This window comes from Oryctolagus cuniculus, chromosome 15 (genome assembly GCF_051225735.1).
Source record: "Oryctolagus cuniculus isolate XC-2025 breed Fujian yellow rabbit chromosome 15, ASM5122573v1, whole genome shotgun sequence".
Classification (NCBI taxonomy): Eukaryota; Metazoa; Chordata; class Mammalia; order Lagomorpha; family Leporidae; genus Oryctolagus; species Oryctolagus cuniculus.
In genome coordinates, this window is record NC_142881.1 from 78,393,100 (window position 1) to 78,415,023 (window position 21,924).

Here is a 21,924-nt window from a genome sequence, read left to right on the forward strand (position 1 = left end):
TGCACTTATGAATGGCCGTCCCTTGAGGTCGGATGGCCGCGAGATGGCACGTTTAACCTTACTACTATCTTGTAGGTCAAAAGAAAGATCTTCCAACCAGGATCAGATGGCCATCCAGACCAAGTGCCCTACATCATCACCTGGGAAAACCTCTCCCGAGACCCCTCTAAATGGGTTAAGCCTTTTCTTTCCCCGTTGGGAGTGAAAGCCCCGAGTCCGGCTCCCTGGCCTTCCTCTACCCCACTCACACCCCCACTTTCCATGCCGCTGCTTCCCTCTTCCCTTCTCCCTTTAAATGAACCACCTAAACCTAAGTCTAAGACTCCGCCAGTTCTTCCAGATGCCCAAGATGCCTCCCCCTCCATACCCCCCTCAGGCCCTACCACAGCCAGTCCGGGAACCCCAGGGCCTTGAGCCAGTCTCTCCCGGCTCCACTGAGACAGGGGAGTCCACCTCCCCACTCCCTACTCACCTATGACTACGGAGGGAGCAGGCCGGAGGCCCAGAAAGTGTTTGGACCTCACAGGCTTACCCTTTATGGTCGGTGACCGGTCAGATTCAGTATTGGCCGTTCTCTGCCTCTGACTTGTACAATTGGAAAACTCACAACCCCTCCTTTTCACAGAACCCTCAAGCTTTAACCGGACTAATTGAGTCCATCTTACTCACTCACCAACCCACCTTGGATGATTGTCAGCAGCTTTTGCAGGCCCTCCTCACCACGGAGGAAAAGCAATGAGTCATATTGGAAACTCGCAAAAATGTGCTGGAAGCTGATGGCAGACCAACTCAACTGCCCAACGAAATTGAAGACGCCTTTCCCTTGACTCGCCCGGACTGGGTCCACAACACCGTGGCCGGTAGGGAGCGACTCCATCTCTATCACCAGACTCTGCTAGTGGGTCTCAAAGGGGCAGGAAGGCGCCCCACCAATTTGGCTAAGGTACGTGCGGTTGTTCAGGGCCAGGAAGAAACGCCAGCAGGTTTTTTAGAATGATTAATGGAAGCTTATCGGATGTACACCCCTTTTGACCCTCTGGCTGATGAGCGACAGTCAGATGTGATTATGTCGTTCATCGGACAGTTGGCCCCCAACATCCGAAGCAAACTGCAGTGGCTAGAAGGGTTACAGGGGTATAAATTGCAGGACCTATTAAAGGAGGCAGAAAAGATTTTTAACAAAAGGGAAACACAGGAAGAAAGGGAGGAAAGATTACGTAAGGAATAGGAGCAAAGAGAGGATAAACAGGACAAAAATCGAAGCCGGGAGCTGACCAAAATCTTGGCCACGGTAGTGCAAAGTACTGGACAGGGACAGCCAGGTCAAAATAGGGTCCTGGGAGACAAAAGAAGGCCCCGAGTAGAATGAGACCAATGTGCCTACTGCAAAGAAAAGGGACATTGGGTCAAGGACTGCCCCAAACTACCACAAGAAACTAAAAAAAGAACAGCTCCAGTCCTAGCCCTAAAAGAAAACAAATAGGAAAGTCAGGGCCAGGAGACCCCCCACCCCGAGCCCAGGGTAACTCTCAATGTAGGGGGGCATCCAGTGACCTTTCTGGTAGATACAGGGGCACAACATTCGGTGCTAACCGATGACAGGGGGCCTCTAAGCTCTAAAACTTCTTGGGTCCAAGGAGCTACTGGGGGAAAGTTATACAGGTGGACAACTGAATGAAAGGTTCACTTAAACACCAGACAAGTGACTCCTTTGTTCCTATTAGTGCCAGACTGCCCCTACCCCCTGCTGGGCCAAGATTTGCTTTCTAAGGTGGGGGCTCAAATTCATTTCCATGACAAGGGGATTTCAACCACAGACCACCGCAAGGACAGCCCCTTCAAATACTGACTGTACGCCTAGAGGACGAACATTGGCTGCTCGAAAAGGGCCCAGTAAATGCAACCCCTCTAGAACCTAAGTGGTTAACAGACTTTCCTCAGGCGTGAGCGGAAACAGCAGGGGTGGGACTGGCAGTCAACCAACCTCCCTTAATAATTAACTTAAAGCCCTCTGCCACCCCAGTGTCGATTCGACAGTATCCTATGAGCAAGGAGGCTAAAGAAGGCATCAGGCCCCACATAAAGAGACTGTTGCAGTTGGGCATTTTGAGACCGTGCCACTCGCCTTGGAATACCCGCCTCTTCCCAGTCAAGAAACCAGGCACAGGGGATTATAGGCCAGTACAGGACCTACAGGAAGTTAACCGAAGGACAGAAGACCTACACCCCACCGTGCCTAACCCTTACAATCTGTTAAGTACCCTGCCTCCGAGTCATCAGTGGTATATGGTGTTAGACCTTAAAGATGCATTCTTTTGTCTAAGACTTAGTCCTATAAGCCAGACCCTGTTCGCCTTCGAGTGGAAGGACCCGGAGACCGGATTCTCCGGGCAACTCACCTGGACAAGATTACCACAAGGATTCAAAAATTTGCCCACCCTGTTCGACGAGGCCCTGCACCAGGACCTGGCAGACTTCCGAGTCAACAACCCCAGTGTAATCCTCCTGCAATACATGGATGACCTGCTCTTGGCAGTGGAAACTAAACAAAACTGCCTAAAAGGTACTGGGGCCCTGCTAAACCAACTAGGGAAACTGGGGTACAGAGCATCCGCGAAAAAGGCGCAGTGTGCAAAAGATGGGTGACTTACCTGGGATATTTACTAGAAGGTGGCCAGCGGTGGCTAACAGAGGGCCAAAAACAGATAGTTACCCTAATTCCACCACCCAAGAGCACCTGGCAGGTGCAAGAGTTTCTCAGAAGCGCGGGCTTCTGCCGGTTATGGATACCCGGATTTGCGGAACTGGCAGCGCCTCTGTACCCCCTTACTAAACCCAGTACCCCCTTCCTATGGGAAGCAGAGCACCAAAGGGCATTTAATCGAATCAAGAAGGCCCTATTATCGGCCCCCGCCCTGAGCCTCCCTGATGTGACCAAGCCTTTCACGCTGTACATCGATGAGCAGAAAGGAATAGTGAAGGGCGTCCTGGTTCAGAAGCTGGGACCTTGGAAGAGGCCAGTGGCTTATTTCTCAAAAAAACTGGACAATGTGGCCGCTGGATGGCCCCCGTGTTTGTGCATGGTGGCAGTGGTAGCAGTCCTTGTCAAGGACGCAGATAAGTTAACTCTGGGACAAACCCTCACCGTGGTGGCCCCCCACGCCATTGACTCCATTATTCGGCAGCCGCCGGATAGGTGGCTCTCCAACGCCCAAGTGACTCACTACCAAACTATGTTGCTCAATCCGGAATGGATTCAGTTCGGGCCCGCTACTCCCTTAAACCCAGCAACCCTGCTCCTGGACATGGAGCCCGACGCCTGGGTGCCTCATGACTGCCACCAAATCCTGACCGAGACCCATGGCACCCGGGAAGACCTGATGGACCTGCCATTGCCGGACGCGGAGCACACTTGGTACACGGACGGGAGCAGCTTCCTGCATAATGGTGAGCGGAGAGCGGGGGCAGCCATGGTAGATGGACACTCCGTAATATGGGCGAGTGCTTTACCCACAGGAACTTTGGCCCAAAAGGCCAAGCTTGTGGCCCTTACACAGGCTCTCAAGCAGGCTAGCGGGAAAAAGATCAACATTTATACTGACAGCTGCTACGCGTTTGCTACGGCCCATATCCATGGGGAAATTTACCGAAGGAGAGGCCTTCTAACTTCAACAGGTAAAGACATCAAAAATAAGACTGAAATTTTAGACCTCCTAAAGGCACTTTTCCTACCCAAAAAGTTGAGTATTATCCACTGCCCAGGACACCAGCAAGGAAATGACCTTGTAGCAAAAGGAAACAGAATGGCGGACGAGGCTGCTAGAGTGGCTGCGTTAGGCCCGCAGGTTCTACACCTAAGTGCTGCAGAGGCCCACCATGAGCCAGATCACAAGCAACCCCCCTTCCTCTATTCAGATCAAGACTTGGACAGAATCCAGTGTCTAGGGGTGAACTATGATGAACAAAAAAAGGTTTGGACGTATCAGGACAAAGTTGTCCTGCCCCATGAAATGGCTCATGAACTATTATCACAACTTCATAAATGGACTCATCTAGGACATAAAAAATTAAAAAGGCTCTTACAACAAGAGATCCTACCTTACTTTATCCCAGAACTTAACGCTCTAGTCCAACAGGTCACTGAATCCTGTGTCCCCTGCGCCAAGGTTAATGTGGGGCGCCTCAAACTGCTGAAAGGAGCAAGACTCAGGGGAGAGGGACCAGGAGTCAGTTTGGAAGTGGACTTCACTGAGGTTAAGCCAGGAAAGTATGGTAACAAGTATCTCCTAGTTTTTGTAGACACCTTCTCAGGCTGGACGGAAGCTTTCCCTACCAAGCGAGGGACTGCCCAAATTGTCGTTAAAAAAATCATTGAAGACATCTTCCCGCGGTTTGGTCTCCCTCAGGTAATTGGATCCAATAACGGACCTGCTTTTGTCTCCCAGGTAAGTCAGATGGTGGCCAAGGCATTGGGGATAAATTGGAAATTACATTGCACTTACAGATCCCAAAGTTCAGGACAGGTAGAACGAATGAATAGGACAATTAAAGAGACCTTAACTAAATTGGGTATAGAAACTGGCACTAGAGACTGGGTCCAGCTCCTCCCCCTGGCTCTGTTCTGGGCCTAAAACACCCCCGTAAACCATGGACTAACTCCATATGAAATAGTGTACGGAGGACCCCCTCCAGCCGCGAGTCTCCTTGACTCCGCATTAGATCCCTTTATTGATATGCCTAACTTGCAGGCTCGACTGAAGGCGCTCCATATCATACAGAATCAAATTTGGAAGCCCCTGGCTGCAGCTTACAGGACCGAGACCACGTCAGTGCCTCACCCTTTCCAGATCGGGGACTCAGTCTATGTCCAGAGGCACCAGTCCAAGATTCTCGAGCCACTCTCAAGCCACGCTGGAAGGGCCCATACACTGTGCTACTGACCACTCCAATGGCTCTCAAGGTGGACGGAGTCGCTGCCTGGATCCACGCGTCCCACATCAAGCGAGCGTCACTGGAGACCGACGGGACCTCGGGCGAGTCACCACGATGGAAATTACAGCGCACTCAAAATCCTCTCAAGCTAAGACTTTTAAAAACCCCATAATGCTTTTAATCTTGCTTGTCTCAACTGTGACGGCCAAAGCTCCTCATGCCCCCCAAAACCTAACTTGGCAAATAGTGTCGGCCACGGGTAACATTGTATGGTCCCGCAGCTACCTCACGCCTCCTGGACACGGTGGCCCCCCTCACCCCGGACTTGTGTGACCTGGCGGATGGCTCAGAAAATTGGGAAGTCCCGGAGGAATTTTCCCTTGAGGAAACTAATGCGGGACCTACTAGTCTAAAAATGGGGATTATCCCGGGACCTTCTAGGCTCCACCACCTGCCTGGATGTAACAAGCCCAACTTTCGAGCCTCCCTCCAAACCTATGACTTTTATGTGTGCTCCCAGAGAGATAGAAAGGACTCCTACAAACGTAATTGTGGCGGGGAAGAACAATTCTTTTGCAAGGCTTGGGGTTGCAAAACCACGGGAACTACGTACTAGAAACCCTTTTCCAACTGGATCTCATTAGGGTTATGCGGGGCCCACCAAGGGGGGGGGGGTCCTACAAGTAACCTCCTTAGCATAACCTTCACAGAAGCAGGACAAAACTACCAAAAGTGGGTAGCAGGTAAACAATGGGGCCTCCGATTGTACCAAAATGGCCATGATAAGGGTCTCATTTTTACAATTTGGCTGAGCATAAAGAGCCCAAACCCAGTGCCAGTAGGACCCAACCCGGTCCTAGCAGAACAAGGACCCCCACTATTAAAATGCAAAAAAAGGGGCAACTGTCCGGGCTTGAACAACCACCCCAAGCCATAATACCCCAACCCGAGGAGTTTATACATCTGTAGCGCCCCATGCAAAAGCCTCATCTCCTCTGAACATCAGCCAAATGGAAGCACCATCCCCTCTAACAGCAAAACCTCCTTCACTAACTGGACCACTGCTTGCCCGGCCGCCCACCTGCCGCTCCGCGCGCCCGGCCGCCAGCATGATCGCCGCGCAGCTCCTGGCCTGCTACTTCACCGAGATCAAGGATGACCAGATCAAGAAGATTGACAAGTATCTCTACGCCATGCGGCTCTCTGATGAAACTCTGGTAGATATCATGACTCGCTTCAAGAAGGAGATGAAGAATGGCCTCTCCCAGGATTTTAACCCAACAGCCACAGTCAAGATGTTGCCAACGTTTGTAAGGTCCATTCCTGATGGTTCTGAAAAGGGAGATTTCATCGCCCTGGATCTCGGGGGGTCTTCCTTTCGGATTCTGTGGGTGCAAGTGAATCACGAGAAGAAGCAGAATGTCCACATGGAGTCCGAGGCCTACGAAACCCCCGAGAACATCGTGCATGGCAGCGGGAGCCAGCTTTTCGATCATGTTGCTGAATGCCTGGGAGACTTCATGGAGAAAAGGAACATCAAGGACAACAAACTGCCCGTGGGATTCACCTTCTCGTTCCCTTGCCGACAATCAAAAATAGACGAGGCTGTCCTGATCACCTGGACAAAGCGATTCAAGGCGAGCGGCGTGGAAGGGGCAGATGTGGTCAAGCTGCTGAACAAAGCCATCAAAAAGCGAGGGGACTATGACGCCAACATCGTGGCTGTGGTGAACGACACGGTGGGGACCATGATGACATGTGGCTACGACGACCAGCAGTGTGAAGTCGGCCTGATTATTGGCACCGGCACCAACGCGTGCTACATGGAGGAGCTGAGGCACATCGACCTGGTGGAGGGTGACGAGGGCAGGATGTGCATCAACACGGAGTGGGGGGCCTTCGGCAACGACGGCGCCCTGGAAGACATCCGCACTGAGTTTGACAGGGAGATCGACCGGGGCTTGCTCAACCCGGGGAAGCAGCTGTTCGAGAAGATGGTCAGTGGCATGTACATGGGGGAGCTGGTCCGGCTGATCCAGGTCAAGATGGCCAAAGAGGGCCTCTTGTTCGAAGGGCGAATCACCCCAGAGCTGCTCACCCGAGGGAAGTCCAACACCAGCGACGTGTCAGCCATCAAAAAGAATAAGGAAGGCCTCCACAACGCCAAAGAGATCCTGACCCGCCTGGGAGTGGAGCCGTCCGACGATGACTGTATTTCCGTTCAGCATGTGTGCACCATTGTCTCGTTCCGCTCGGCCAACCTGGCGGCTGCCACGCTGGGCGCCATCTTGAACCGCCTGCGGGACAACAAGGGCACGCCCCGGCTACGCACCACCGTTGGTGTCGACGGCTCTCTGTACAAGACACACCCACAGTATTCCCGGCGTTTCCACAAGACCCTGAGGCGCCTGGTGCCTGACTCCGATGTGCGCTTCCTGCTGTCGGAGAGTGGCAGCAGCAAGGGGGCTGCCATGGTGATGGCGGTGGCCTACCGCCTGGCTGAGCAGCACTGGCAGATAGAGGAGACCCTGGCCTACTTCCGCCTCACCAAGGAGATGCTGCTGGAGGTGAAGAAGAGGATGCGGACCGAGATGGAGGCGGGGCTGAGGAGGCAGACGCACGACAAGGCCGTGGTCAAGATGCTGCCCTCCTTCGTCCGCAGCACCCCCGACGGCACCGAGAACGGTGACTTCTTGGCCCTGGATCTCAGAGGAACGAACTTCCGCGTCCTGTTGGTGAAAATCCGTAGCGGGAAGAAGCACACAGTGGAGATGCAAAACAAGATCTATGCCATCCCTCTGGAGATCATGCAGGGCACTGGGGAAGAGCTGTTCGACCACATCATCTCCTGCATCTCCAACTTCCTGGACTACATGGGAATCAAGGGCCCGCGGATGCCACTGGGCTTCACATTCTCGTTCCCCTGCAAGCAGACGAGTCTGGACGCGGGAATCTTGGTCACCTGGACCAAAGGCTTCAAGGCAACTGACTGCGTGGGCCATGACGTAGCCACTTTACTGAGGGACGCCATCAAAAGGAGAGAGGAATTTGACCTGGATGTGGTGGCCATGGTCAATGACACGGTGGGCACCATGATGACCTGTGCATACGAGGAGCCCACCTGCGAGGTTGGACTTATTGTAGGGACGGGCTGCAATGCCTGCTACATGGAGGAGATGAGGAACGTGGAGATGCTGGAGGGGAACGAGGGGCAGATGTGCATCAACATGGAGTGGGGCGCCTTTGGTGACAACGGTTGTCTGGATGACATCAGAACCATCTATGACCGACTGGTGGACGAATATTCTCTAAACGCTGGGAAGCAGAGGTACGAGAAGATGATCAGCGGCATGTACCTGGGGGAGATCGTCTGCAACATCCTCATCGACTTCAAGAAGGGCTTCCTCTTCCGTGGGCAGGTCTCCGAGCCACTCAAGACGAGGGGCATCTTTGAGACCAAGTTCCTCTCTCAGATCGAGAGCGACCGGCTGGCGCTGCTCCAGGTGTGGGCCATCCTCCAGCAGCTGGGTTAAACAACCTCATAAAAGGGGCTTATTCCATTATTAATCATAACAATCCCAACCTGACCTCCTCTTGCTGGCTTTGCCTGACCTCCAGTCCACCATATTATGAAGGCATAGCAGTCACCGAACCCTACAACGCTACTAGAGGTGTTTAATGCCCATGGGAAAGAATGCAGCCCAGGCTCACTTTGACCCAGGTCTCCGGTCAGGGAACCTGTGTGGGGAACCTTCCCCCGTCCCATGCCCAACTATGTAACAACACCATCCCCAGTGTACAGTTAGCAACTTATGCTTATGTTAGCCCGGGCTACGGCAATTGGTGGGCTTGTAATATGGGATCACTCCTTGTGTGTCTCCCTCAGTTCTTAATGCCACCCAGGATTATTGCGTTATGGTGCGGCTGGTGTCCCCAATAATGTACCATCCGACTAACACCCTAGAAGAGTTCTATGACAAACATCCCACCCGTTTCCACAGAGAGCCGGCCTCCCTAACCTTGGCAGTCCTATTAGGTCTGGCGGGAGTGGGGACTGGGGTAACGGCCCTAGTTAAAGGTCCTCAATACTACAATGAACTGAAAGGGGCCATTGATGAGGACATTCAGGCCCTAGAACAATCCATAACCAGGCTAAAAGAATCTCTTACTTCTCTGTCCGAAGTGGTCCTTCAGAACAGAAGAGGGCTTGACCTACTCTTCCTAGAGAAGGGTGGCCTCTGTGCAGCCCTAGGCGAGGAGTGCTGTTTTTACGTCGACCACTCAGGAGTCATAGAAGACTCCATGACAAAACTTAGAGCTAGGCTGGACAAGAGGCGTAGGGAACGAGAGGCTCAACAAGGCTGGTTTGAAGGATGGTTTAACACAAAACCCTGGCTGACCACCCTTGTATCCTCAATCATGGGCCCCCTCATTATCCTCCTGATTCTAACCTTTGGTCTGTGCATCCTCAACTGTTTACTCCAGTTCATACGAAGCCTGGTGTCTACTGTGCAAGCTCTAGTACTCACCCAACAGTACCAACCCCTCTGGAACAAAGGAAGCACATAAATTTTAAGATTAAAATTTGCCCATAAGAAAAAGAGGGGGATGAAGAGCCATTCCCCTCCGGCCCAGATGAAGTAACCTTTGTCCTACTTAGTGAGTTAGTTCTTAGAAGTAACCTTTGCCCTACTTAGTGTGCTAGTTCCTAGAAAGAGCCCTAGGCACCAGCTGTCACTTGAGATGTGGTTAGCAGCAGGAACCCCGCCTCCAGGCTTTGTGATAACTCCTAGTTGCAGAGCACCTTCTGGTGAGCAGCAGATATCCCACCCTAAAGTCTTAAAGTGACTCCTGTGATAGCCAGAAAAATTTTCCCTCCACTAACCCCCTCATTTAAATCCTCCAATCAGTGTGTAAATCGTGTGTGTATCATTTAAACCCTCCAATTAGCGTGTAAATTGTGTGTATTAAGTAAATTATGTGGTTTTTCCCTTTAAAAATGCTCATTAACAACTGTTTGGGGCTTCTTCTTTGGATGGCTTTGTGCTGTTGAGGGGCCCGTCTGCGCAGACGTTGAATAAATCCTCTTGTGTGTTGCATCTACTGGTTTGGAATCTGAGTCTTTGGGGTGCGCATCTCGACGTGTCGGGGTCCTAGTTCAGGAACCCAACATGACTATTTCAAGACCCAGTATATGAGGGTTCTTCAAAAATTGGTGGAAAACATATATTATGAAAAAAATCATGCATGTATTTCTATGTTTTGCACCAAAGTGAACACATACTAACTTGTGATGCCATGCCTGCACAAGATCTAGTTCAAAGCACTAAGAAGAACAGCCCTAAAGGGACTGGCACTGTGGCTCAGCAGGTTAAACAGCCAACTACAATGCCAGTCTCCCATATGGGTGATGGTTTGAGTCCCGGCTTCTCCTTTTCTGATCCAGTTCCCTGCTACCACATCTAGGAAAGCAGTGGAGGATGGCTTAAGTGCATGGGCTCCTGCCATCCACATGGGAGCCCTGGATGGAATTCTAGGATCCTTTCTGCAAGCTGGCCAAGCCCCAGCTGCTGCGGCCATCTGTGTTTTGAGGAGTGAATCAGCAGATGGAAGAGCTCTTTCTCTCTAACTTTGCATTTCAAATAAATAAATAAATCTTCTTAAGAGAGAGAGAGAGAGCCCCTAACAAAGCAACAGAAATTCTGCTAAATGCCTAGTAAGAATAAACAGCAGGTCTGTGGCAAAGCTTGATGGGAGAATGGTGAAAGCACCAAAAAGTGCAGGAGGACAACGCCCCCAAAGAAATCAGCAGTTCACACATGGATGCATTGTCTGTTGCAGCAGCTCATCCACCTCAATTTGTGAGGCAGAAATTAACCCTGTCCATGCCCTAATTGAAGAGGACCAATGCTAACCAGGTGAGATGGTACAAAACACCACCTACATCTCAATTCAATTAGCTTACACAATCCCGGCTGAAAAATTAAAGCAGGCCAAATTTTCTGCTCCATAGTCAGCAGCAGACAAGACAGAACTTCCAATGGAAATGCTAAATAATGAGGATCAAGATGCTGAAGCATTTCTTCCAAGAAGGGCAACAGGAGATGAAACCTGGCTTTACTGGTATGATCCCAAAGGCAAAGCACAATGCAAGCAGCGGCTACCGAGAGGTGGGAGTGGTCCAGTCAAAGCAAAAGGGGCTCAACTGGTCAAGGGCAAAGGCTGCAGCAACAGTTTGGGGGATGTTCTAGGCATTTTTCTGGTTGGCTTTTTGGAGGGTCTAAGAATGATAACCTGTGCTTATTTTGAGTCTGCTTTGGAGATGTCAGCCAAGGCTTTAGCAGCAAGATGCCTGGCAAAGCTTTATCAGCAAATCCTTCTCCACCACCACAATGCTCCTGCTCAGACTTCTTACCAAAAAGGGCAATTCTGCAAGTGTTTTAAAGGAAAATCATTGGGCCTTTGATTTGGCTCCTTCTGACTTTGTCTTCTAATCTTAAGAACTCTTTAAAGGAACCCATTTTTCTTCAGTGAATTGTGTAGAAAAGATCGCATGAGCACGGGTTAAAAGCCCAGGACTCTCACTTATTTAGAGATAAACTAAATGGCTGCACGCATCACTTACAAAAGTGTCTTGAACTTGACAGAGCTTATGTTGGGAAACACGGTCCACATTTTAATCTTATTTTCAAAGTTTTCAAAGACTTATTTTATTTACTTGAAAGATAGGTTGAGAGAGAAAGAGAGTGACCAAAAGAGAAAGAGAGACCAATCTTCAGTCCACTGGTGCACTCCCCAAGTGCCTGCAGCAGCCAGATCTGGGTTAGGCTGAAGCCAGGAGCCTGAAACTCCATCTGAGTCTCCCCTGTGGCTGCAGGGGCCCAAGCCCTTGGGACATCTTCTAATGCCTTCCCAGGCACATTACCACGGAGCTGAACTGGTGCTCCAATGTGGGATACTGGCAGCACCGGACTGGTTTCACCCACTGTTCCACAATGCTGGCCCCTCTACTGCAATCTCACCTACATTATTACAGCATTTTTTAAGTTCTCCCATATACTTAAGGCAAAGTCCATCGTTAAAGAGTGTCAGTTTAATTTGATATTTTAAAACATTCTTTTGAAAATTAGAATTTTAAAATCAGCTTCTTGCCATGTCAGAATAAAACATTATTCATTTATTTTATTTGAGAGGCAGCAAGATGGAGAGAAAGAGCTAGAGCTAGAGGCAGAGAACTCCCATCCGCTGATTCACTGCCCAGAAGCTGCACCAGGCTGAAGCCAGGAGCTGGGAACTTAATCCAGGTCTCCCACTTGGGTTGCAGGAACCCATGAACTTGAGTCATCACTGCTACAACCCCTGTCCCCCAATAGGGTGCACATTAGCAGGGAGGCAGAATTGGGAACAGAGCCAGGACTTAAACCCAGGCCCTCTTACATGGGATGTGGGCATCCCAAGTGGTGTCAACCGCTAGGCCAAATGCCCACCTTTGTTTTTTAACTCAAAGCATTGCTGACAGGGAGCTCAGACAACAATCTGAAGAAATGCCCACTCTGCTGTTTTCCTGCTGTTATCCACACTTGCCTTGCCAGTGTTACTTAGCAAGTTATTACAAAATTATTGCAAATTTTTACAAAATTATTACAAATAATTTAAGCTAGTTTTCCATTCCTCTAAGGGTTTTTGTACTTAAAACAATATTATGCATCAACCCTTTACCAGATAAATATGAATTACAATGCATTACAAATAATTGAAATCAAATAAAAACACAGGGAGCTCTAGCAAACCATACACCTTCTGAAATCTCCACTTGTCCCCTGGGGTATCCCACATTCCACACTTCAGTGCTACTGAGAGTGTAATCTGTGGGCCAGCATCAGCCCTCAAACTATCTCCAGGCCTCAATGAGATAAAGTAGAGAAATGAAAACTTCTGGCAGTCTCAAAGATAACACTATGCCATCTCATTTCACTCTACAGGGAGAGGTTTGTATTTTTTCTATTTTGTATTCATTTTATTTTATTTTTTGAAATGCCTGTTACTAGGCTTTATGAAAGGAAGAGTTGTAGACAGATTGAAAATAAAACCACTCATCCCTTTACTACAAAGAGTTGAGAAACACAAGCATGCGTGACCCCTGGACAGATGCATGTGGACAGAGGGAGGGTACTGCCCAGCCAGAGCAGGAAGGCCAGGACAGAGGCCTGCAATGCAGAGGCAAAGACATAAACTACTTTGAGATTCAGGCCATGTATCCCCGACATAGAAAATGCACAAGGAGCACCATGTGCCAGTTCCTTGGGTCCTTCTCCCCAAAACAATGAAAGAGATGACCTGGAAACAAGAGGGTGTTGCTGGCCAGAAGTTCTGTGCAGAAGAGCGGATTCCAGACTTCAGCTAAGGAGTGTCACATGCTGCAGCTACATCCCAAGGTATGTAGGGTAGGGCACCTCATCAGACCCTGAGAAGCAACCGGAAACCATGCACAGGGTCTCTGGGCAAGCAGGGAAGGAAAAGAATACAACCGCACAGCCACTCCTCCCAGGCCTGCTTTCCTCTCATACCCACAAGGGTGTCAGGTATTCTGCCAATATGCCTATCAGTCACGGCTCCAGCCTGCACCAGAGTGGTCTACGTGGATGCAGGCAAGCTCCTCGGGGCACTTCCCCACCAGCACTAGCGTCCACGCATGCAATTTCCTTCTCAAGCTTGCAGGACCAAAGATCTATAAAGAGATGCTCTAATTCCACTCCGCTTCACTCAGTGCTGGGACCTTCTCACCCATGAGATCAGCCATCTAGTGAAACTTCAGTCTGTAGCCAAGATCCACATCCCATCAGCCTACATGACCACCCAGACACTTCAACAGAGTGGAGGCAGGGGCTCCTTCCAACAGAAGTGTCGTTTTTCCAAATCCAGGCAAGGGATCACAGAGTTGCTCCTTCCACTGAATCATCCACAGAGCCACTGATTAAAGGAGCACTGACGTTACAGAGAAGGGCATGAAGACCACTGCTGGTTAAAGGAAGGGCATCCTCAAGGCAATGGCAGGGAAAGACACAGTGCTGTGGGAAGAGATCCCTCCAAGAGGCAGGGACAACAGGCACAGTGGATAGAGGATGGCCTTGAGTCAAACTTGAGCTCAAATTCTACTTCCTCACATTACAGACTGGGTGACCTTGAGCCCATAACGGAGCCTCCTTGTTGCTATGAGGATTTCTCCACCTGCAGAATAACGAAACTACAGCCTTCCTTACCTCAAAGGGTTATTTGCAGGCTGCGTAGGAAATGAGCGGCATATCAGAGGTGCTGAATTTAGTTTCCTAATCGTCCTGATTTTCTCCTAGAGAGCTTTTGAATCGGCTGAGTCTTTCTGCACCCGACAGCCATTCCCGGTAATTGGAGTCGCCTAATCATGTGCCTGTGAGTTTTCAGTCTTTGCCTCTCACCAGCTCCTCCTGTTCTCCTCAGGAAACATGTTCTTGAGAGTCCCTTGTTCCGAAGCTGGTGGAGAAAGGCACCCAGACTCTGGTGTGACCTGCACAGGTATTTCAGTTACCCACGGCAGCAGAAGGAACCACCCTGAACCTAGGGACTTAAAGCAGCTGCCTTTTCTTGCTTTCGACAAGTCAGGGAGCTAAGGGACTGACACTCCGTGGCAGATCGATGGGTAGCTGGGGTCAGCTAAGACCATGGAGTTGAATTGGTCTTTTTCTGCCCATGCCATAGATTCCATCCGGAGCTCTGCAGTGTAAGGCAGAAGCTGTGTAGTCCACAGAGGCTGCAGAACATCTGCTGTGTCACTTCTACCATGCTCCAATGGTGAGAGCAAGTCACAGCCAGCTGGGATTCCCAGGGCCCCGTCAGCCTCTGCTCTACAGGGGAGGAGCAGTGGATTCATGTGGCTAAGGGTGAGCACACTGAAATGAGCCGGAGGAGATGCCACGTTCCCTTCTCAGGCTCTGCCACAGTGCCTCTGTGCAGGTCACCTGGGCACCTCTGCAGGGAACACAGAAGACGAAGCAAGCCCAAACGCACATGCAGTGGGGGCTGTAGGAGCTCCATCACCCAGGCCCATCCAGAGGCCCCACTCCTGCTGAGCTAGATGGGAAAGAACTAGGAGAAACCCCCTCTGTGGTGGCACAGGCCCCTCCCCTGGCCCGGGGTCTCAGTCATCTCATCCCTCAAATGAGGGCCATGATATCCCAACCTTGCAGAAGCCTCTGTGCAGATGCAAGGGCATGCAGGGTGGGGCACTGCTTGGAAACAACCCTCACCTGTGCTATTCACCTGCACTCTGTCCCCAGCTTACACCACATCTGCTCTTTCTCATCCCCAGCCACAAGTGTTCAGCCATGTATCCATTTGTCCTATACACAGAGCTGTGTGTTCCATCCTTCTTAGTCCCCAAACACACACGTCATGCCAGGTGCTGCTCTGACAACCACACAGGTATGAACTCCTGGAGCAGATGTGTAGCGTAGCAGTTGAGGCAGCTAAGACTGGGATGCCTGCATCACATATCACAGTATTTAGTTTGATTCCCAGTTCTGGTTCTTGGCAACAGCTTCCTGCCACAGCAGACAAACCCTGGTAGGCAATGGTGATGGTTGTAGCAGCTGGGTCCCTGTCACCCATGTGGGAGGCTGGGGTTGTGATTCTAGCTTCCTGCTCTTTGCTCTGACCTGGCCCATCCATAGCTGTTGCAGGTTTTGGGAGAGTGAAGCAGCAGATTCTCTCTCTCTCTCTCCCTCCCTCCCTCTTTTTCTGCCAAAGGAAGACAGGAAAGAAAAAAAGTAATTTTTTGTTTCCAAATACATGAACTCTCTAGTTGTGGTGATACCCTTCTAAGGTAGGCACGGTTACCAACTCCATGTACTATGAGCAGATTGAAGCAAAAGTGGGCTTCCAGTTAAGGGACCGATGACCGCCTTTTCTGGTCACAATGTGCCCATGGTCTCATAGCTACTCTCACATTACCCTTCCAGGGCCCTGGCTTCTGGGATATGCCCTGAGCCAAGAGCAGGATCTAAGGTGTGAGAAGCACACCAAGCCAACAAGGGGAAGCCCCAGAGCTCAAGATGCATCCACTCAGCGGATGTTCCTCCACCAGCGGTGGTTCCATAGGCACTACCTCAGTGCCTCTAACTCAAAATTCTGTCACCTGCTCTCGCTAGGAAAACACCCAGCCCCTCACTTAGGAACACTTCCCTGCACAGCCCACCTGGAGTCAACTCCTTAACACAGTTGGTGCAAGCAAGCCTCTGGTCCCCAAGATGCTGAGGGGCTCATGCCCAATCTGCACACGAGTGGAGTGAGGGCAGAAAATCCTCCCACCTGCCCACCACAGGGGTTGGCATGGCTGGGAATAATGACTTAGTGGTGTCTGAAGAGGAAACAATAAGAGGATACTACATTTTGGGTGGTCTGACATTCAAAGCATCCCCAGGATGGTGGCTGAGCTTATTAGAGAAAGGGTGGGAGGGCTCACACAGTATGACAGAGCCAGTGCAGAGGGGTTACAGGAGGTGTGGTTGGACTGTGTGCTATGAAGGGTGGTTGAGCTGCAACCAGTTCAAGTCTAGTTCCACCTCAAACTATTCTGTGCAAACCTGAACGCATTACTTGAATGCTCAAGCCTTGGTTTTCCTATCTGCAAGGTAGGAACAGTCATATCCACCTGCTTTATATAAGATCACATGATAAGCCTGCTAAAATGTGTCTGGGGCATTCTTGGAGCTCAGTGAACCCTGAAGCACATTCCTACACTGGGAAGCATTCTAAGGGGGAGGCTTCCCCAGGCTCTCCTCAAAGGAAGAAGAGAACCATGTGCAGCTCTGCACTCACACTCTGCTTCAGTTTCTGCACCTGCCGCTTCTTGGTCATATCATTTTGGGCAAGTTCCAAGGCTTCTTTGTACCCTAGATTTTTCATCTGTAAAGTGAAGTTAATAACCATTTCAATGATCTCTATCTGCATCATAAAATCATTGCAAAAACAGTAGCTTAAGGCAACAATCACTCACCATTGTTTTATTTATTAGAACACGCTCTTGCAATTTGGACAGAGTTTGGCAATGGCTCATCTCTGCTCCATGTGCTATCAGCCATGGCGGACCATGGTGGCTACAGAGACTCTTGCTTCACTCACACGGCTTCATTCACATGACTTCACTCACACGGCTGGAGACTTGGTGGAGCTACCAACCAGGAGCTCAGTAGGGGTTGCAGGCTAGGGCCTCAGTTTCCCTGCACACAGCCTCTCTTCATTGCTGAACATTGTGGCTTCAGGGTACTCAGACTTTGCATGTGACAGCTCACTTTGGGGCCAAATGAGGGGATGTCCAGGATCTAAAGATTGAGGCCCAGCCCTGTCATGTATCAGTTCTGTAGCATTCTGTTGATCAAGTGGATTACAGGGTGGCCCAGGCTGAAGGGGACTTGGAGAATGTATGATACACTGGGGACCATCGGAATAGCAGCTCTTACCACAGTCCTGTCTTCCCCATAGAGCTATGGGTGGGATCAAATGTACCCACATAGCTATAGCACTTACCCACGCATGAGTGCTCTGCTGATGCTGACAGACAGTACAGTGGAGTGGCCAAAGCTGGGGAAGCCGACTCCCCTAAGATTATTCCACTCTCACCATTTGCTAGGGGGAAGGCTACCTAACCACTGTGTGCTTCTAAGCCTTCATCTATGTAATACAGATAATAACAGTGCTTGCCTCTTGGAGCTGTTGGGAGGACACACATTGATGTCTGTGAAGTGCTTAAAATCATGCCTGGCATGTACTGAATGTGACACAAATGCCTGCCATTGTCATGCTCCTAACCGGAACCCACTCTGATCTCCGGGTCTCGGCCTCCATCAGGTTGTTAGCATCAACACTTCCCATGAAGCAAAGTGATTCTGCAGAGGCACTGTCTTCCGCCTTGCCTCTGGATGTGGCTCAAGGCCGCTGAGTGCCTTTTCCTTCCTCTGCCTCCCTGCTGCTCCCTGATGGGTCCAAAAACATTCCTGTTGACTCTTGGGACAGCCTTGGGTCTACTGCACCCTGACAACCAGAGTCTGGACAGGCAGCCAAATGCACCTGTTTTTTTTTCAGGGGGGAGCCCTGAAACCCCATCCTAGACATTCCCCATCTCTGCACCTCTGCTCCCTGCTGGAAAGGGTCACACTTGTTGGGCTTCTCTGTCTTCACAAACCATCCACTCTCTTTGGAACACATCTCCCTGACTTTCCCTTGAGTAATCACTGCGTGGAAACAACCCTCTTTAACCAAAGAGAACTGTCCTCCTGGGTGGTAAAAGGCGATTTGCACAGGGATAGAAAAATAGCATTTTTTTATCCAATCCATAATTAGGTCTTGGAGAAACAAATTAAACGAAGGCAAAATTATGTTTCTTTAAAGCGTGAATACTGATCTGCATAATGATGTACATTTAATGGTTTTAATTTCCAAGGGAAACTATTTTTAAAATGAGTTTGGAAAATGTATTTTTCCCTTCAATTCCACGTCTATAAAGTTAAGTCCCCAGGCCTCCGCTACATCACTCCAGCCTGTAATCCCAGCTAATTAGTGATGGCATTTTCAACCTAATAGAGTGAAAGTGTCTTCCGCCACTGAGGGCACCCTGCCACGCCAGGTAAAGAATTAGTGCAATGGGGGCTGGTGCTGTGGCGCAGTGGGTTAACTCTCTGGCCTGAAGTGCCGGCATCCCATATGGGTGCTGGTTCTGATCCAGCTCTCTGCTGTGGCCTGGGAAAGCAGTAAAAATAGCCCAAGTCCTTGGGTCCCTGCCCCCATGTGGCAGACCCGGAAGGAGCTCCTGGCTCCTGGCTTTGGATTGGCACAGCTCCAGCCGTTGCAGCCAATTGGGGAGTGAACCATTGGATGGAAGACCTCTCTCTCTCTCTCTGCCTCTCCTCTCTCTGTGTAACTCTGACTTTCAAATAAATATATATCTTAAAAAATAGAATTAGTGCAGGAAAGAAGCAGCCCCCAGCATGTGGTATGGAGACTTGCTCTCTCTTGCCCCTGCCACCACCTCGTTCTCAAGCCCTGGGGCATGGGCAGTCTCACCGGGACCATGGTAGTAACCATGGTTGTCAACATGGATGTATACAACAGCATTCTAACACCCACTTTTGTTAGTAGCACTTCACTGGGGGTTGATGCTTAATAGCTCTGTCCAATGTAAGTTGGCAAGGGGTTCCCACAATTAATTCTGACATATGCATTTGGCCAGAGGGAGGGATATGGTTTGGCCTTATCAAATATCTGACATTAGGCAAGCACTCAATCGATTTTAGACATTATTATTATTTTTAGCATGATTTGAGCAACTCAGCTACAGAGACAGTGCCTCATACTTCCCATATTGTAAGGAAAGTTAGAGGAAATTGCATGAGAAATACACTTGGCCCTCTGCCTGGCTCACAGGCCACTTTCAACTTAGTTCTCTCCTTTTGTCCATCGTGGGCTTGCTCCATTCATCTGCTCAACCAGAACTAGTCAGCAGTCTATGAGAGACAAACACCCTTCTACTTGCAAGCCAGTTTGTGTCTTGGGAAATCGTATAAGGCTGGTCACTCACTGCGAGAGCTGTGAGGCACAGGTCAAGACTTCATGTGTATTTGCAGCACATTCCGCGCCTTCTCAGGCATAGACTCCCCAATTTTCCTCTTTTCTCTCCCCTAAGAGGCCCAAGAAGTAGCAGGTAAGCCTGGATGTCCTGTGCAAAAACCATTCTACTTTGCTGAGAGTCCAGGCTTTGGTGGAATACCCCTGCCATTTGGAGCTGCTTCTCATGGGTACCGAACCCAAGCAGGGCCATTGAGTCCCACCTGAAGCAGCAAGGTGCTCAGCGGAAAGCAGGAAGCAGAAGTGGGTATATTTTCCTACTAAGAACTCACACTCATGTGATGTGGCTTCAGCACCCGGGGCACAGGATGATCTAATAGCACTGCTAACCTGAAGCTTTTAAAGGCTTCAGCATTTGGAGCCTTTATGAATTCTTGACAACTCCTGAAAAGATAAAAACTCTGAACTCAGCTGTGCAAATAAAATGTAAGTTTTCATGAGTATCCAGGAAGAGTGGAACATCTGCTGTGCACCAAGAACCTGCCATCCACTATTTCAGTTTAGACTCTCTGTGATGCTTACAGCCAGTGTTAACAACCCTCACTGAGCCAGAGGAGCTAACCAGTTAGCACCTGATCACACTTCTAGTGGAAGATCCACATGTCAAACACCAATGGTTTTATCTCCAGATGAAACCCAGATAGCAGCTTTGAAGACAGCTGGTTTGGGATTCAGCACAGTTAGCTCTGTGTAGAAGGGAGAAATTGACTGCTGTCCCTTCCAGTTTTAGATCATCCATTCAGACAAATATTTACTGAGCCCTTTCTGTGCAGGTGATGTGCTGGGGGCTGGGGATCCAATGCTGAGTCATGGACGAGGTCACTGCTCTCTCAGGGTCCCCTGTGTGCAGAGGTAACAGCCACACAGATGACTAATTACACTATTGTGCTGTGCCAGTGAGTGCAGAGTAGCCAACCCAATGCAGGGTCATCAGCGGAGGCCTCCTAAAAAAGCAGCAATGACAATGGGTTCTAAAGGGTGTCTGCCATTGAAAGGGAGGAAGGCACGCAGGGGGTCAGGAGACAGGTGCTCCTGACCCAGGCCTCCATGAGGTCACCATCCAGCAGAACAAGCTCTGAAAACGCTGGAGTCCACATGAGCCACCTCAGTTCCCCCAGATAGAGTCACATCTCCCACGTCCTGCTTGGCAGCTCACTTTCGTATTCCAAGCTGAATTCTGCAATGCAGAAGAGGTGAGGATACCACAAGAACAGAGAACAAAAGAAATGCTTAAGATGGGAAAGCATTTTTATCAGCATACTTGAAATGCGGTTGGCTCCTCTTCAATATGTGGAAAACACTGACAAGTCTTTCCAACATATCTCAAACATCTGCTGAGTGGGCCCAACGCCCCCTCCTTTTTGCTCCACCCACAATCTCTGTATGCACCAAGCCTCATATTAAGTGGCGCTCAATTACAAGATGTATAATTCTGAGCCATAATCAAGTGCCTGGACAGGAGCGCTCCTTTCCCGCACTGTCCCCTGGGTGCACACGGTGATGCCCATGTAAAGCATGTGCGTGATAATTAAATTTGGCATAATTGCTTTTCCAAATGATCACCGGCACTCCGTTGTTCTGAAAGGATTAATCCTCAGAGCCTTCCAAATGCAGTCTGGTTCTTGGATCTAAATGAGATTTCAAAGAATGTAATTTATAATAACCACAATCCCTAATGCACACTTTAATATATACCCTTTCTTTGTTACAGTCGCTTGCTGGTCAAATCCAACCGAATTAGAGTTCTCCCAGGGAGATGAGCTACCTGTCCACAGATGCCAGCTGGGCTTTCACAGACGGCCCACTGTGGAGCTTGAACGTGAGTCACTCCCAGACCAACCCTAGTGCATGGGTCGGCTTCTTTCTTTTGAGCGAACTGGACTGCTCCATGAGCCAGGGACAGAAGAGATGGACTCTGCTTCCTCCTTTCCTGCTGACCACAAAGGTGGCCGGGGTTTTGAGTCACAAGAATCCAGGACCCAGGAAATGCAATGGAGAGGCAAGAGAATTCCCAGGCTTCACTTAAAAATGCACGACTGTCAGCTTGAAGGGCAGAGGAAGCGGCGAGTGCCTGCTAGGAGCTAGGTGAGCAGCCAGGTGCCTGGGAGCCATTAGCTCACTGATGAAGCAGAATCATCCTAGAGAAGATACTTCTAAGCCCTTCTTAATACAGGGCACCCCTGAGCAGCCTCAGGGTTAAAACCAAGCCCAAAGTCCCACAATGCTTGCGACTATAGCTATGAGACGACAAACTGCATCTTTCTGGAAACTCAACAAGCACAGCAGAACACTTGGGAAGAGGCACAGGTGGATGGCAGCCAGACAAGGGCTTCCTATGAC

At 50.0% G+C, this 21,924-nt stretch overlaps 2 protein-coding genes and 1 pseudogene across 3 annotated transcripts in view; 2 read left to right on the forward strand and 1 right to left on the reverse strand.

Moving 5' to 3' along the window:
* Nucleotides 1–21,924, reverse strand: part of GRID1 (glutamate ionotropic receptor delta type subunit 1) — a 760,175-nt gene that overhangs the window by 173,090 nt on the left and 565,161 nt on the right. The window lies entirely within an intron of this gene.
* LOC149122089 (uncharacterized) lies at nucleotides 475–5,104 on the forward strand. The gene is given in 6 exon segments (XM_089314160.1): nucleotides 475–540; nucleotides 626–1,828; nucleotides 1,831–2,626; nucleotides 2,629–4,395; nucleotides 4,720–4,895; nucleotides 4,898–5,104. Coding segments are annotated over 6 exon segments (4,215 nt in total).
* LOC103351328 (hexokinase-1 pseudogene) lies at nucleotides 6,027–8,480 on the forward strand (annotated as a pseudogene).